The following is a 14427-nucleotide window of genomic DNA, read 5'->3' as shown; positions in this document are numbered from 1 at the left end:
AAAGAAATAAAAAAGAATAAACACACACACGAAAATTAAGTCTTTGTTTTTTAAAATCACCAGAAAGAGCTGTAAGTATATAATTGGTATAAAGTAAAACCTCAGACTCAGAGCCCATTGAGATGGTTGTATTTTTCCCACACTTAGAAAAAAAATTCACCAAACTCACTTCCTGCCTCACCAAACTCACTTAATGCTTCAAGGAAGTTCAACAGTGGCTGCAGGTCAAACACGGAAAACCTCTTAATATGCCTTAGGTGAGCCTGGCCCTTTCGAGGTTTCTATTTCTTCATTTTTTAAATGAGAAACTTATACTGCATGATAATGACCACTGTCTAGTGTGAGACAGGCATTTGACATACTTTGTCCCTAATTTTCAACACAATTATTCAAGATATATATTACTGTCTGTATCTTACAGATGGGCCATTTTAGGTTCAGAGAACATAAGTAACTTGCTCAGACCACATTACTAATAAGCAATGGAGAAAGGAGTCAGCCCCCATCTATGTAATGTCAAGGTCACCATTTTCCCACTACAGGATTGTGCTTCTTGCAAGACTTCTAAGGCGCCTTCCCAGGGCCCCGGCAGATGGCTGTGCAGGTTGCACCTCACCCAAGGGATGGATAACAGCTCAAATCTAGCCCATCCTCCCCTGGCTTCCCATGGCCTGAATCCTCCGGATGCTTCCACCCAGAGAGGGTGCCTTTCCCTCATGCTCACCAAGGTGTCTGGTGGGCTCACAGTGCCTCACCCCAGTCCATGTAAAATCAAACTGTTAATCATAATATTATTTTATGACATTGTTTATCAGCTTGTGATAATGATGATTAATTTCCATATGTCCCTTAAAGGTAACTATCATATGCATACATTGTCAGATTATTACTAACACTAACTGTAGGGACCAAAGCCAAGGAAACTTAAACTGTAATTCAGAGAAGTAATTAGTTATCCATGAGACGAAGTCCTACTCTATGTTCACTCTGTGAAATCTGAGTAATATGTGATGTCTCAGCCCATTCAGGCAGCTCTAACAAATCACCATAGACTGAGTGGCTTAAACAACAGGAATTTACTTCTCACAGTTCTGGATGCTAGAAATCTGTAATCAACGTGCCAGCAGATCCCATGTCTGGTGAGGACCCTCTTCCTGGCTTGTAGACAGCTGCCTTCTCATGGTATCCTCACAAGGCAGAGGGCAGAGAGCTAGAGCAAGCTCTCATGTCTCTTTTGTAAGGGCACTAATCCCATTCATGAGGATGCCACCCTCATGACCTAACCTCTTATAGGCCTCACCCCTTAATACCATCACATTAGGGGTTAAGTTTTGGGGGGATACAAACAGTCCACATCACATTGGGGTATAGTTGTTTTACAATGTTGTGTTAGTTTCTACTGTACAGAGAAGTGGAGTTCCCTGTGCTATATAGCAGGTTCTTATCAGTTATCTATTTTATACATATTAGTGCATATATGTCAATCCCAATCTCCCAATTCACATCACATTTTCATTAATAAAAATATACCAATAGGGCTTCCCTGGTGGCGCAGTGGTTGAGAGTCTGCCTGCCAATGCAGGGGACACGGGTTCGAGCCCTGGTCTGGGAAGATCCCACATGCCACGGAGCAACTGGGCCCGTGAGCCACAATTGCTGAGCCTGTGCGTCTGGAGCCTGTGCTCCGCAACAAGAGAGGCCGCGATGGTGAGGGACCCGCGCACCGCGATGAAGAGTGGCCCCCGCTTGCCACAACTAGAGAAAGCCCTCGCACAGAAATGAAGACCCAACACAGCCATAAATAAATAAAATAAAATAAATAATAATAATTTAAAAATTTTTTTAAAAATATACCAATAAAATATACAATTAATATTGGGATATTAATTCTTGGGATAGCAAGAACCCTTCCATATCAAATCAGAGTAGACATATTACAATATGCTTCTTTCTCTTTCGAGAAAAATATGAAACACTATGAAAATTTAATTAAACAATTTTTCGTACTTCCAAAAGCATGTAATAAAAAATACTACCTCTTCCATTCTAAATAAAATTCATTTTCTAAATCATAAGGGCACTTTGCAGTAGTTGATAAATGAACAGGGCTAATGGTTGCTTTAACTAAAGTCTACAACATAATCCTAATGACAATTGGATACGTTTCCTCTTCTGACTGTAGCAAATCACACAAACTTGATAGATAAAAACAACAAGAATTTATTATCTTAAGAGTTTTGGGGGTCAGAAGTCCAAAATGTGCCACTGGGGTAAATAAATCTGTGGGCAAGTCTTTGTTCCTTCTGGAGGCTCTAAGGGAGAAGTTGTTTCCTTGCTTTTCTAGCTTCTAGAGGCTGCCTGCATTCCTTGGCTCCTGGCCCTTTCCCAGCAATCTCATCTCTCCACCCTCTGCTTCACTCATACGGTGATGATTCTGATAACTGCGACCCTCCTGTCTCCCTCTCATAAGGATCCTTGTGATTCCATTGGGCCCACCCAGATAATCCAGGACATCTTTTGAGGGGCATTTTTCCACCTACCACAACAGTGTTTCTCGAATTCAGTGTTTCTTGTTCTAACAATATTCCTGAATATATAATGTTTAATACAAAATAAAAGAACAAAATATTGTATTATTAATCATTACTAATAGGCACCACAACTTAGAAAATTCTTGCTGGGAGTGGAGTGTTTACCTATATAACCTACATGAATTTCAAAAAGTTATATATTATTCCAGGTATATATTTGGAAATCATAAATGGGTAGAAGGAGGCTAGGCAAGACACAGGGAATCACAAAAGTGAAAAGCAATTTCAGGATACAATGCTGGAGAGGGACACAGCCACTCAGAGAGGTCCCTGTGCCTGTTTTAGACAAATTTCCAACACCGTCTATAAACACAGTATGATTCCAAATCAATCGAAATTGCGAGACTGACCTGTTTCTCTAGCAGACCAACTCTCTTAATTATCACCAATACCTAAAATAATAAATATGCACAGATTTTAAACCCCAAAATATCAATATCTCGATTTTGCTTCTTTTGAATATTAATTCAAAAGAATTAATTCTAAATTAATTCTGTGCTTAATTCTAAATCTTGTCAGACCAAAAGATGCTTACTCACCAAGTAAATAATTTACCACCTGTCACAATTTTAGGAATTGCCTTCCTGTAAATTTTGGGAATTGACTTCTCAGAAGACTTGAGGTCACATTATGACCTTAAGTCTCACCTCCAAGACTGTGTGCGTGTACCCACAGTTTGTGGACACTAGTATGTAAACTGTCGTGTATATGATTGAGTACCCAAAGTTCCTTTGTGTACACATATTCTATACACAGTTGCAAACATAGGTGCTGTCCCGCTGGGGGTGGTGGGTGCTTGGGCTGATTCAATCAGCCCCTTGGAGAACACGACTCCTATTATTAAATCAGTCCCCATAAATCAGGTGACTCCTATTGATTCAGTCAGCACCCTTTTATCATGTGACTCCCATGTATTAAACCAGCCCCCTAAATCAGGTGACTCCAATTGATTAAATCAGCCCCATTAAATATCCCGACCCCCGTTAAATCAGTCCTTCTTCTTAAATCTCCTGACACCCATTTTACTAATTAAACCTCTTAAGTTTCCTAACCCACCCCAACAATCAATCTGCCTTCTTAACTCTCCAGACCTGCACTGTCATTCTGCCTTCCTAATTCTCCTGAACCCCGTTAAATTAATCACCCTTCTTAATCTCCTGACCACCCTTAAAACAAAGGGCCCCCTTAACTCACGTGTTTGCCTTTGATTCAATCAGTCCCCTCAGATCATGGGCTGTGAATTATTCAATCAGCCCCCTAAATTACATGACTCCCATTGATTATATCAGCTCCCTTAAATATTGTTAACCCATTTAAATCAATTGGCCTTCTTAAATCTCCTGACTTTCATTAAAACAACCAAACACCTTAGGTTTCCTGACCCCAATTAAATCAATCAACCCCCTTAGGTTTCCTGACCCCATTAATACAATCTGGCTTCTTAAGTCTCCTGACACCCATTAAAAAGGATGATTGATTAGATTAGGGTCACCATATTTAAGAAGGCAGATTGAATCAATGGGTGTGATGTCCCCCATGGGGAGTGGCCATACACATGTACGGCCGTATACATGTATTCCATATACATGTCTGGAATCATTATCATGTACACTTATAACTAAGATGATGTTATATGTTAATTATATCTCAATAAAAAAGAGAGAGCTACAGTATAAAAATGGTTCCCCCAAATAGTCACAGTATTCAAAATTATCTTTGTTTAAATTTTGCCATTTAGAAGAATACATAAAATAGAATTATAGTGAGAATATATGTAAGAGGCAGGGCTCATGGGAGGCAAAGTCTTAATTTTGACTGAGATGAAATCATACAATGGATAAAGTTTTTCATATGCATTGCACGTGTACCTCAAATCTTGGACCCAATCTAATGCCCAGCCATCTCTGATTGGATATATTACAATCTGCAACTCTTGGTTCACAGATGTTTTGCAGAGGAGATCTCTATCTGACTCTCACGAGTACAAGATAAGAGCAAAGAAAGTTCTCTTTAGGTTTTGACAGGTGAGCCCAGGCAAAATTAGTCCTATGAGTGGCCAGAGTGATGAGACCTTCAGAATTTATCAGCTCACAGGCTGGCTAAAGAGAGAAAATCATAAGGTCTATAATTATCACCTTTCTTCTGAATTTTGTTATGAGCTAATCACAAAAACTGATGAGGATGGACAGCGTGATAAACAACTTACCTTCCCTATCACAGGTGGACAGCCCCCTGAGACAGAGCTGAAGCAGCCCCAGAGAAACTGCCCGATTCCAAGTCAAGGGCTTTGGTCAGAGGGTGAAGGTCATGACTGGATCTCAGGGAGGCCTGCAGGGGTGCTTAGAGCCATCTCCACAAAGGAGCACTGGAATGATATATTGATCAGGCAAGCCTAGATTTATAAATCCTACGGGACCCCACTTTGACAGTCTTCATAATGTATCAGAAGTAGGAGCTCACACAGTGGTATTTATAAAATTTTGTAATCTGGACCCAAGTTATTTTAGGGAGACGTTTCTATTTTCCTTTTGCCAATATCACATTCTATTTTGAACTGTTGAGAAAGTAAATATTTCATTGTTTTGTTTCTTTACTGCCTACAGATATTTTCAGTTATGCTTCAACCACAGATAGTTACATAAATTTATATATTTTGACTTAATGTGTCATACCAATTGGCCTAGTGACCTAATGTATAGAATCTTATTGGTTAAAAAATGTTTTATTAATATACGTATCTATATAAAAATGTAATAACAAAAACAGCAGAAAAACTAAAACAGCATTAAAAAAAAATGGCAGTCAAGAGCAAAGAAAGTAGTCTGTGAAGCTTATCTGATGGGGTCTGAACACAAATTCCACTTTCTTAGCTGCCCTACTAAGTAGCCGTGTGGCCTCAGGAAGATTTCTTAACCTCTCTGGCTCTCGGTTCCCTCATGTGCAAATGGGATACCATAGTGCCTGCCCTAGGCCAAGTGGGGCACATTAAATGGGTGAGACAAATATATCCCATAGAACAGTGCCTGGTGCACAATAGGTGCTCCATAAAGTTTATCTATGACAACAACAACTGCTTGGTGTTGGGCAGCGTCCCCTGGGAATGCCTTTCCCACTTGATGTCAAATTGAGCCTGTGAAGCAGGTCCTGTCATCATCCCATTTTACAGATGAGGAAACTGAGGCTCAGAGGGTCCTAAGTCTCAGAGCAGATGAGTTGGGAGCCAGGATTCAGGCTGAGGTTTCTGTTCCCAGCATTGCAAAGGGAAAAGGAGGAGAGAGCTTGGTAGAACCTGGCGGCCCGCTTGCGTGAGGACCTGCATTTCAGGTGGGAGAGTCTGTGGGTGATCCAGGGTGGGGGAAGGAGCTGGTAGAGTGGGTGAGGACTTGGGGGGGCAGGGAAGGACTGAGCCGCGTCTGCGATGGCTGCCTGGCCCACTGCCTGGATGGAGACTGGCCTGGTTAGAGGTGGACACAAGTCCAGGGTGGTCCTAGGTACAGGGGCCGGACCCATCTCAGCAGTTCCTGGGCAGAGTTGAGGAACCAGGGCCTGAGACCCCCGACCTACCCAGGGCCAGAGGACGTACGGTGCCTGGAATCAGGTGGCCCATCACTTCACATTGTAAACCAGGATGTCAGCATAGAATTCGATGTTACCCTGAGTGATGGATACATCCATTTTGGGGTACATCCCAACCCTGGGTGGATCTGTGAAGACAGGTTCTCCATCCTAGTAAAACCTTTCACTGAGAGAGGAAGGAGTGTTAGCGGGCCACCCTGCCGGGAGAGCAGGCAAGACCCTGCGAGGCCACAGTGTATCTGAGACTGCAGACCCTGCTCGGGAACTCCGCCTCCCATCAGTTGGACAGACAGGTCAGTGGTGGGCAGATGAGAGCTTTGTGGACAGAAGGCGCCACATTTCAGCCCTCTGGGACCTCGGGCACATCACCCTGCCAGGCGCCCAGAACCTGGCAGTAAGTCCCCACCTGGCCTCTTCTCCCAGCTGCCCCTTCATCCTGCCTGTCAACCTGCCTTGTTCAAAGAGGGGCTCACCCCACTGCCTGCGGCCTCACAGGTACAAAGGGGCAGAAGGGGATGGAACCCCGGGTCGTCCAGCCAGACAGCCCGCAGGAGGGCTGTTCCCGAGACTCGAAGGCCTTGGAGCTGCCGCCTGAGCGCAGCGTTGCTGCCCCAAGTACCAGGGAGCTTGGCTGGGTGTCTAGGCCTCAGCTGCTCTTTCTGTAAGATGAGTGCTCAGTGAGTCAACCTCAGGGGTGGCCGTGAGCGCTGTGGCTGAGGTAATACAAAGAGAGTGCTTGGAACAGGGCCTGGCCCAAGGCAAGTGCTCACGAGCAATAGCTGTACTGGTCCAGGACGTGTGTGAAGATTTCCTGCTGTGCCAGCTGGGACCTGGACCATTGCCACACCAACTGCAGCGCCTGCAAACCTGGAGGGAACAGAGTGAGGGCCCAGGGGCAACACAGCTGCCCTGGCTCCCCTCCCTAGTCCCCACCTGAGTGTCCTGGCTGCCCGCACTCTGCTCTCTCTCACTGGTTCGTGGACAAGATCTCTCCCTGCGGGCTCCTCCTCAAGATTCCTCCTGACCTCCAAAAGCCACAGGGGGTTGAGGAATTTGCCTTCCAAGAGGCGCCTGCCTGCAGTCTCACCCCACTCCTCCTCAAGGCAGGACTCGGTCTGCCAGGGCCTGCCGGACATTCTCTCTCAAACTCTGCTTGAATGCCCCTAGACACGGGGAGCTCATCACCTAGCACTAAGGGTACAGTTCATTTTTCAAGTTCTGATGGTTAAAAAGTGCTCAGGGTTACAAAGCAGGGATAAAACCCTGTTTCTATGGGCACTAGCTCCTGCTCCATACATAGTTCATCTACTCCTCTGTGATTTGGTCTCTGCACATGAATTTCCAGAAGCCACACCCAGCTCACAGAATTATCTGCAGGAGAAACAAGCTGCCATAGGAAGTGTGAGCAATGTTCAGTGTGGTATTCAGAAGGGTCTCATTAAAAAGCTACTCTTCTTGTCTACCTAGAGCCCAGATCCTCTTTGATAACTCCGGCTGGCCATCCTACCACTGTTGTCCAGAAGTTTATTACCTGAGTGAGTAATCCTGCACAGAATCCCTAGGTTTGTGGCCTTATTTTCCCCATGTGTAAAATGAGATATTTATAGCACTACTTATCTGTTATGGGTTGAATGGTGTCCCCCAAAATATATATTTAATTCCTATTCTTAGTACCTCATATGACATTATATGGAAATAAGGTCTTACCAGATGTAACACCCTCAGAAGGTGCATGGCCCTGTCCAGGATTGATCTTGGACTTCTGGCCTCCAGACCTGTGAACAGCACATTTCTATTGTTGGAAGCTCCCAGGTTCTGGTACCTTCTTAAGTCTGCCCCAGGAAACGAATTCACTATGTCTTAGGGTTGTTGTGAGGATTAAAGGAAACCAAGAGGGCAGTGGCTCCCACCAGGCCTGGCACTTCGTAGGTGGGACAGGCAGCGTCTGCTGTGGTTTTTCAGTGTTACATTCATTCCTTACTAGCTGCCCACATGTGGGAAGAGTTATTATGTCCCAGGTACCTGAACCCCTGGCCACCTCCTCTCTGCACTGAGCACGGTTTCCTAAGTGCAGGTCTGCTCTAGTCCCTTTGGAGACTCAAAGAAGGAAGCGGCCCCAGCCCAGCCCAGCTGAAGCAGAGCAGGGGACGCAGAGCAGCAGGCATCCGAGCTGGGCCTGCAGCTCAACCAGGAGCTAGACATGCAGGAAGAGAGGGCCACTCGTGCTGAGGGCACAGCAGAGCAGAGGATGGGCCTGGGACATCCAATGGCTTAGGTAGCCGCCAAGCATCCTGAATGCTCTGGAGAATGGCAGGGGCTCTAAGATGCAGTGGACAAAGGGGGAGAAGCATAGACGAGTCGGCAGTAGTGGACGTGGCTCACCTGGTGCTTCTCCATGGCTTCCTTTAGATCATAGTCGCTCCAGGAGATGATGTGGGCACTGAAGCCCGCCAGGGCAAATAGGGCAGATGCGCCAAATGGGTCGACCTGCCAGGAGAACTGCGGCCAGATCCCAGATGTTTCCTAGAGAAACCCATGTCCTTCTGCAAAGAGATAAGCCTTGATGTTGACAGGAGGGTATCCCCTCACCCCCTCACTCCCTCAGGGTCCCCTGCCCTTCTCCTGGGCTGGAGTGCTATCTACAAGGCAAAGAGGGTCTTGCTGCAATAGATACTGATACAAAGGACTCCATCCCAGCATCATCTAAATATTCATTCTTTATTCATGATTTATAAGCCACCACAATGAGCCAGAGGTCAGAGTGACTGCAGAAGGTCCCAGACTTGATGAACCATTGATTAAAGTTCCCCAAGGGCTTCCCCAAATATAATCTCTGAACACCCTGAGAGCTGGGTGCTGAAGTCTGTGTTGTAAGGAGAGAGAACTAAGACTCAGAGAGGTCGAGTGACTGGTGCTAAGTCAAACTGCCCCTCACTGATGAGCTCCCCAGGCTGGGACACTGGCTGTGGCCCGGAAGATGCCAGGGTTCTGGGACAGAGCCATGATCAGATCCATAAACAAGGCCCTTCCAGGAGGGAGGTGACTGCTGGGAGGCTAGGGTGGGCCTGAGGAAGATTCAGGGTCTGGTGCACAGACAATGGGGTTCAGCCAGGCAATTGGACTTGGGTGGGGCTCTGAGCCCTCAGGAACCAGTGGGAGCTGCAGAGGGAGTGCAGGAAGCAGAGGAGACCAAGAAGGAGCAGCTGGAGAGGAGGGAGAAGACCTGGGGGACGGTGGGTCCGGGATGAGGAAGGGGATCGTCAATAGCGTCACACTGAGTGGGGTAGTAAGCTGTAGAGGACACACCCTCTCCCCAGATGGGCAGCCTGAGGAGGGCAGGCCTGATGGGTGCCAACTCAGTGGCCCAGAATTCCTCACTCACAGAATCCTCACTTTGTTCAGGGGACACTGACCCAGACCCAAGGGATGACATCACTGGTCTAACTAGTCATGACAAGATCATTCACCTCTGTCAGATATTTGTGTTCACAGCCCATGTGGAAGCTAGAGGTGAGCATGGGCTATGGTTACAGTTAAAAAGATGTGTGGGTTAAGCATACTTGGGTTTCAGGGCAGGATTTCCCACCTTTTTAATTTAAAAAAAGAGTCAGGAAGAAAATTCCCCTTGCACCCCATTCCTTCCTTGAATGTGGAAGTATGACCACATGATGACTGGAGCATTGGCAGCCATTCTGTGATCATGTGAGACAGGATATAAGAGTATGAGAAAAATCAATGGGCTGCAGAATCAATTCCTAAATCATCCCTCTTCTTTGAAAGCAAATAGTAAATATCCTAAAGACTCAAGTCACTGTTACTCAGGTTTTCTGGATTCCAAGAGGAAACATTCCTGAGATGCAAATGAACAGGTGAGTGGCGCATAAAATGCTAATCTTCCCCCAACATACATTCTCCCCTCTGCCTTTCAGTAACGGAACCACACAGTGCCTCTTAGGTCAGGACAATAGACTTCTACCTGGAGACTGCATTCCCCAGCCTCCCTTGGAAGACAGACCATGTGACTAGGTGCTGACTAATGGATGTGACTAGAAGTGATGAGGGTAAGTTCTGGGTCACCTTCACAAGGCTTCAGTCTGCCCTCTTCCCACCATTCCCTTTCCCCCTTCCCTGCTGGGATGGCTTTTCAGTGGGGTGAACCACCTTCAGCCATGCAAGGAGAGCAGAGACACCCTAGGGGATGGCAGAGAGAAAGGACACAAGCAACTTGGACGCCTGGATCACTCTGTGGAGCAGAGCCACCCAATGGCCCAGAACAGCCTGCAGTTGTAGACTTTTCCCCGTGAGAGAAGTAACCTTCCCTCTTGCTTGAACCACTGTCACTTAGTCACCTTCAATGCAGCTGAACCAGTGTCCAAATGAGCACAATGACCAGGTCAAGACCTACCTGGCCAGTGAATGGAGGGCAGGGTCAGAGTGCAGGGGCCGAGGTGATGGGGAGGACGAGAGGACATAGGAAATGTGGCTGCCACCTCAGCTGGAGAGACCTGCTTCCCTCCTTTTCAGGAGAATGTTCATTACATTTTAATACTGCTGGGGAAGAGACAGAGAGAAGGAGTGAGGTGGAACAGAGGGGAAAACCCAGGAGACAGGGGATTACTGGTATCCGGAGGGGGAGAGCGTTGCGGCACAGGCCCAGAGCTTGGGCTGGAATAACCCAGGACAGCAGGGCCCTCGCAGGACAGTCCCAGGTGTCTCCTTCCCTCTCCAGGACATTTCAATTCTGTCACCGCAGCTAGTGGAGCCCCAGGGCCTCTGAGGCCAGAGCTGGGCTCTCTCCCACAGGACGGGGTAGGTGGGGAGACCTCGCTCTGTGTCCTGCCACTCTTCCAGGCCTCTGCTGAGAATCCCAGCTGGGGAGCTGTCATCTCCGGGAGAGGATGAGCTCGCATCCCCAGGGGCTGCTGCCCACACTCAGCTTTTCCTATTCACTGAGCCATGGGGAAAAACTGTATAGAAATGTCCTGTCCACAGTTAAGGTGGGTGTTGGCCTGATGCAAAGAGCAGGAGGTGGGGCAGGGAGAGGTGAGAAAATGAGCTCTAGGGCAAGCTCGATGGCCCCCTGCCACCCTCTAGGGCGTCTCTGCTCTCCTTGCATGGCTGAAGGTGGCTCACCCCATGGTGACCTCTTGATTCTTCCTTCCCGAGTCACTGCAGGGGATCAACAAAGGTGAGGAGGAAGAAGAGGATCCAGGAGCAGTGAGGGCTGGTCCAGCACATCCCACCCAACACATCTGAGAAACGGTGCCCACTGTGGACACAATCACAGGCAGTTGTCCAAGACATCAGAGATGAGTGGTTTGAAAAGGGCCCCCTGAGAGTCTGATGCACACCCCTCCTCCCCCTTACACACACCCTCCTGCACCTGGGGGCTCAAGTTAGAGACAGAGCAGGGCCAGGACAGACCTGGGTTGGAGTCCAGCTCTGCTACTGGTTGCATGCAAATACTTGCATCTGTCTATGCCTCAGTTTCCTCATCTGGAAAATGGGGCTGTGAACAATACTAGCAACCAGGAGAGAATAGATGGGAAAGCACTTGGTTCAGCCACCAGGGAGGGGGGCTGAGCTAACAAGCACCTCACTACTGGGCCAGGCTCGGGTCAGATCTGTGACCTTCACCTGAGGGCAGCATCACTCAGGTAAGTTTCAGCAGAATTTGAGACTCAAATTCGACCTCTGTGAGTGGGGTGTTCTAAGAATAGCCATCTCTAGGACATCCCTGAGGACTGAAGCCAATAAGTGCACCTCTTGTTCTTAGAACAGGAGGTTATCGTGAGAGGAAATCAGTGTCCATCCTCTGAGGGCACTGCAAGCCTCACTGAATCCGCTGGGAAGAAGCCACACTGCAGGGGTCCACAGCCCTTCCTGCCCCAATGATGGGAACCCGAGTTTGCTGGGATCTAGTTGTCACGCAGGTCAGGTTGAGGGTCAGCTCTGGGCTGTTCAGGGCGGTGGGCATGGTGGGCGGAGACCAGAGGCGAGGGATATCCCCACTGTGGGCACCCCCGAGGAGGGCAGGTCAGCACCCATCCCCTCCCTCCATGCCCACCAGCACTTGTCTGGCCAGACCCTGGGCTGAGCCCTGGGGACCCAGAGAAGGATCAGACACCAGTCACTGCCAGAGGCAACCTGTGGTTTTGGGGTGAAGATGGGAGGTGATAAGGTACTGTGGCCCCTGTGGAGGATTCCCGGACCACGAGACTCCTCAGCTGAGGCTGAGATGAGCTATTCAGGTGGAAACAACAGGAAACCTTGTGCCTGAAAGCACAGGAGGCGCTGTCATTGGAGCAGGTCAAGGGCAGCAGGAGGCAGAAGGACGGACAGGAGGCCAGGAGGTGAGGCCTGAGGCTGCATTAAGTAGACTGCCTTTGGGGCAGAGGGAACAGCCAGTGCAAATGCTCTGAGGACCCCACCTGCCTACAGAAGTGGACATCATAGTGCAGAGAGGGTCCCCCGATCAGGCCTGTGACCACGTCCTTACTCAGGCCCATGCACACTTCTTCTGATCTCTGCTGCCTTTAATTTTCCCTGGCACAAGTGGGGAAACCAAACATCAGAGACAGAAAGTGACCACCCCAAGGTCTGCAACACAGCTTGTCCATAGCAGAGGCAGAACCAGAACCCAGGCTGACTATCTCCAATGGTGCAGACCCAGGACACACACTCACACTGGAATCCAGCAAGAAAAAGGAAGCTGTAGCTCCAAGAGGTGTGCAGGGATCACTCAGGGCACCTACCTCCACCCTGTGGAGCCAGCCTACATCCATGTGGCCGTGGGGCACCACGAAGACCCTGATTTGGGGTGTGGGCAGAGCCCCCTGGGGCCACAGCAGCACCAGCTGGGTGAACAGAGGCAGCCAGCTGAGCAGCTCCATCCCCCCAGCAGGCAGGGGCTGGAGGACTTCAGTCTGCCTACAGGGCCTGGCCTCTAGGGAGCCGACTGGGCCACCACCGCTCGGGGGAGGGAGTGGGAAGGAAAACAGGAGGAGTGACACCCACATAGATGCTGTCACCTGAGCAGTGCAGGCTGGTGGCGCTTGCTCACTGCCTTTCAGAACTGTGCTCCCATCTGCAGTGTCCTGGCCATCCCTGTCCACCTTTAGCCAAATCCCAAATACCGTCTCCCCATGGAAGCCTGCCAGATTTCCTCTGGCCGGGAATGGCTCTCCTCACCCCAATGCTCACACCCCTCCCTTAGACCTCTCCCAGCTTTTCCTACTGGGTATCGTGCCCATCGCCACCCCACCCCTCTGGACTGGCTCCTCAACTCAGAGGCTGCCCTGCAAAACTCAACACTTAGTGTGGGGCATGCCACCACCAGGAAGCCTGCCCTGATAAACTCTCCCCCACAAGAAACCCCCAGGCTGGGCCATGCAACAGGGATTGTTGTCTCCCTTTCATGGAGGAACGCTGGCTTTCACAAATAGTACCTGATTTACCCAAGGTCACAAAGCTATTGGAGGAGTAAGACGGCCTGAAACTTTCAGAATTAGATCTGGGCCACTGATAGTGACCTTGGCAAGATGCCTAACCTCTCTGGGTCTCAGCAGCCCATCAGTAAAATGGGAGGGCCATAGGGGAGCCAGGGATCAGTGAGAGAATGCACATGAGATGACAACCTCAGTGTCTCCTTCCTGGAGGGTGGATGGTCACTGTGGTGCAGCCTGGAGGGGCCGGAGTGTTGCCTGATGTTATCTCTGTGCTCCCTGACCCAGGAACAGGGGATCTGTGGTGTAGGCTCTCTGCCTGAGATCCAACTGCCTGACTGGCACTTTCTATCGTGGCCAGAGCTGTGACTCACTCCCCTTCCGGCCACCTTGTCCACTCATTCAGCAAATACAACTGGAGAATATGATCTCCAAGCAAGTCTCCACCTTCTCTGTCCCATGCCTGTCCCTGGGACCCACCTAGACATGACTTGACCATGATGTTCCTCCCATTGAGAACAGGGTCTATGTCTTCTCCCTTTGTAGCTGGTGGGCTTGTGAATCACTAGTAACCAACAGAATGTAGAAAAGATGCCCTATGTGATTGGAGGCTGTCAGAAATGGCAAGGCAGACTTTGCCTTGGTCACTGGAGCGCTCACATGTGGAGCTCAGAGCCTCCAGGCTGTGAGGAAGCCCAAACCAGGCCACGTGGGAAGGAGACATGGAGAAACCCTGAGAGCGCTTCAAGGGAGAGAGGCAGGCCAGCCCCAGCTGCTCCAGCTCCTACCATCCCAGCTCCAGCCCCACCTGACTG

The 14427-nt window shown here is 48.9% G+C and overlaps 1 protein-coding gene across 1 annotated transcript; it reads right to left on the bottom strand.

The window, feature by feature from the left end:
- Window positions 1–6506: 6506 nt before the first annotated feature.
- LOC309661465 (epididymis-specific alpha-mannosidase-like) lies at window positions 6507–13060 on the bottom strand (the record flags this gene model as incomplete). Its single annotated transcript, XM_082463165.1, is given in 4 exon segments — window positions 6507–7026; window positions 8550–8690; window positions 8694–8726; window positions 12923–13060. Coding segments are annotated over 4 exon segments (405 nt in total). The 3' UTR covers window positions 6507–6933.
- Between the last annotated feature and the right edge of the window lie 1367 nt (window positions 13061–14427).

Source organism: Balaenoptera physalus, assembly GCF_965194825.1.
Source record: "Balaenoptera physalus genome assembly, chromosome: 5".
Classification (NCBI taxonomy): domain Eukaryota; kingdom Metazoa; phylum Chordata; class Mammalia; order Artiodactyla; family Balaenopteridae; genus Balaenoptera; species Balaenoptera physalus.
The sequence above is the reverse complement of the archived record's forward strand: the minus strand, read 5'-3'. Positions and strand labels throughout refer to the sequence as shown.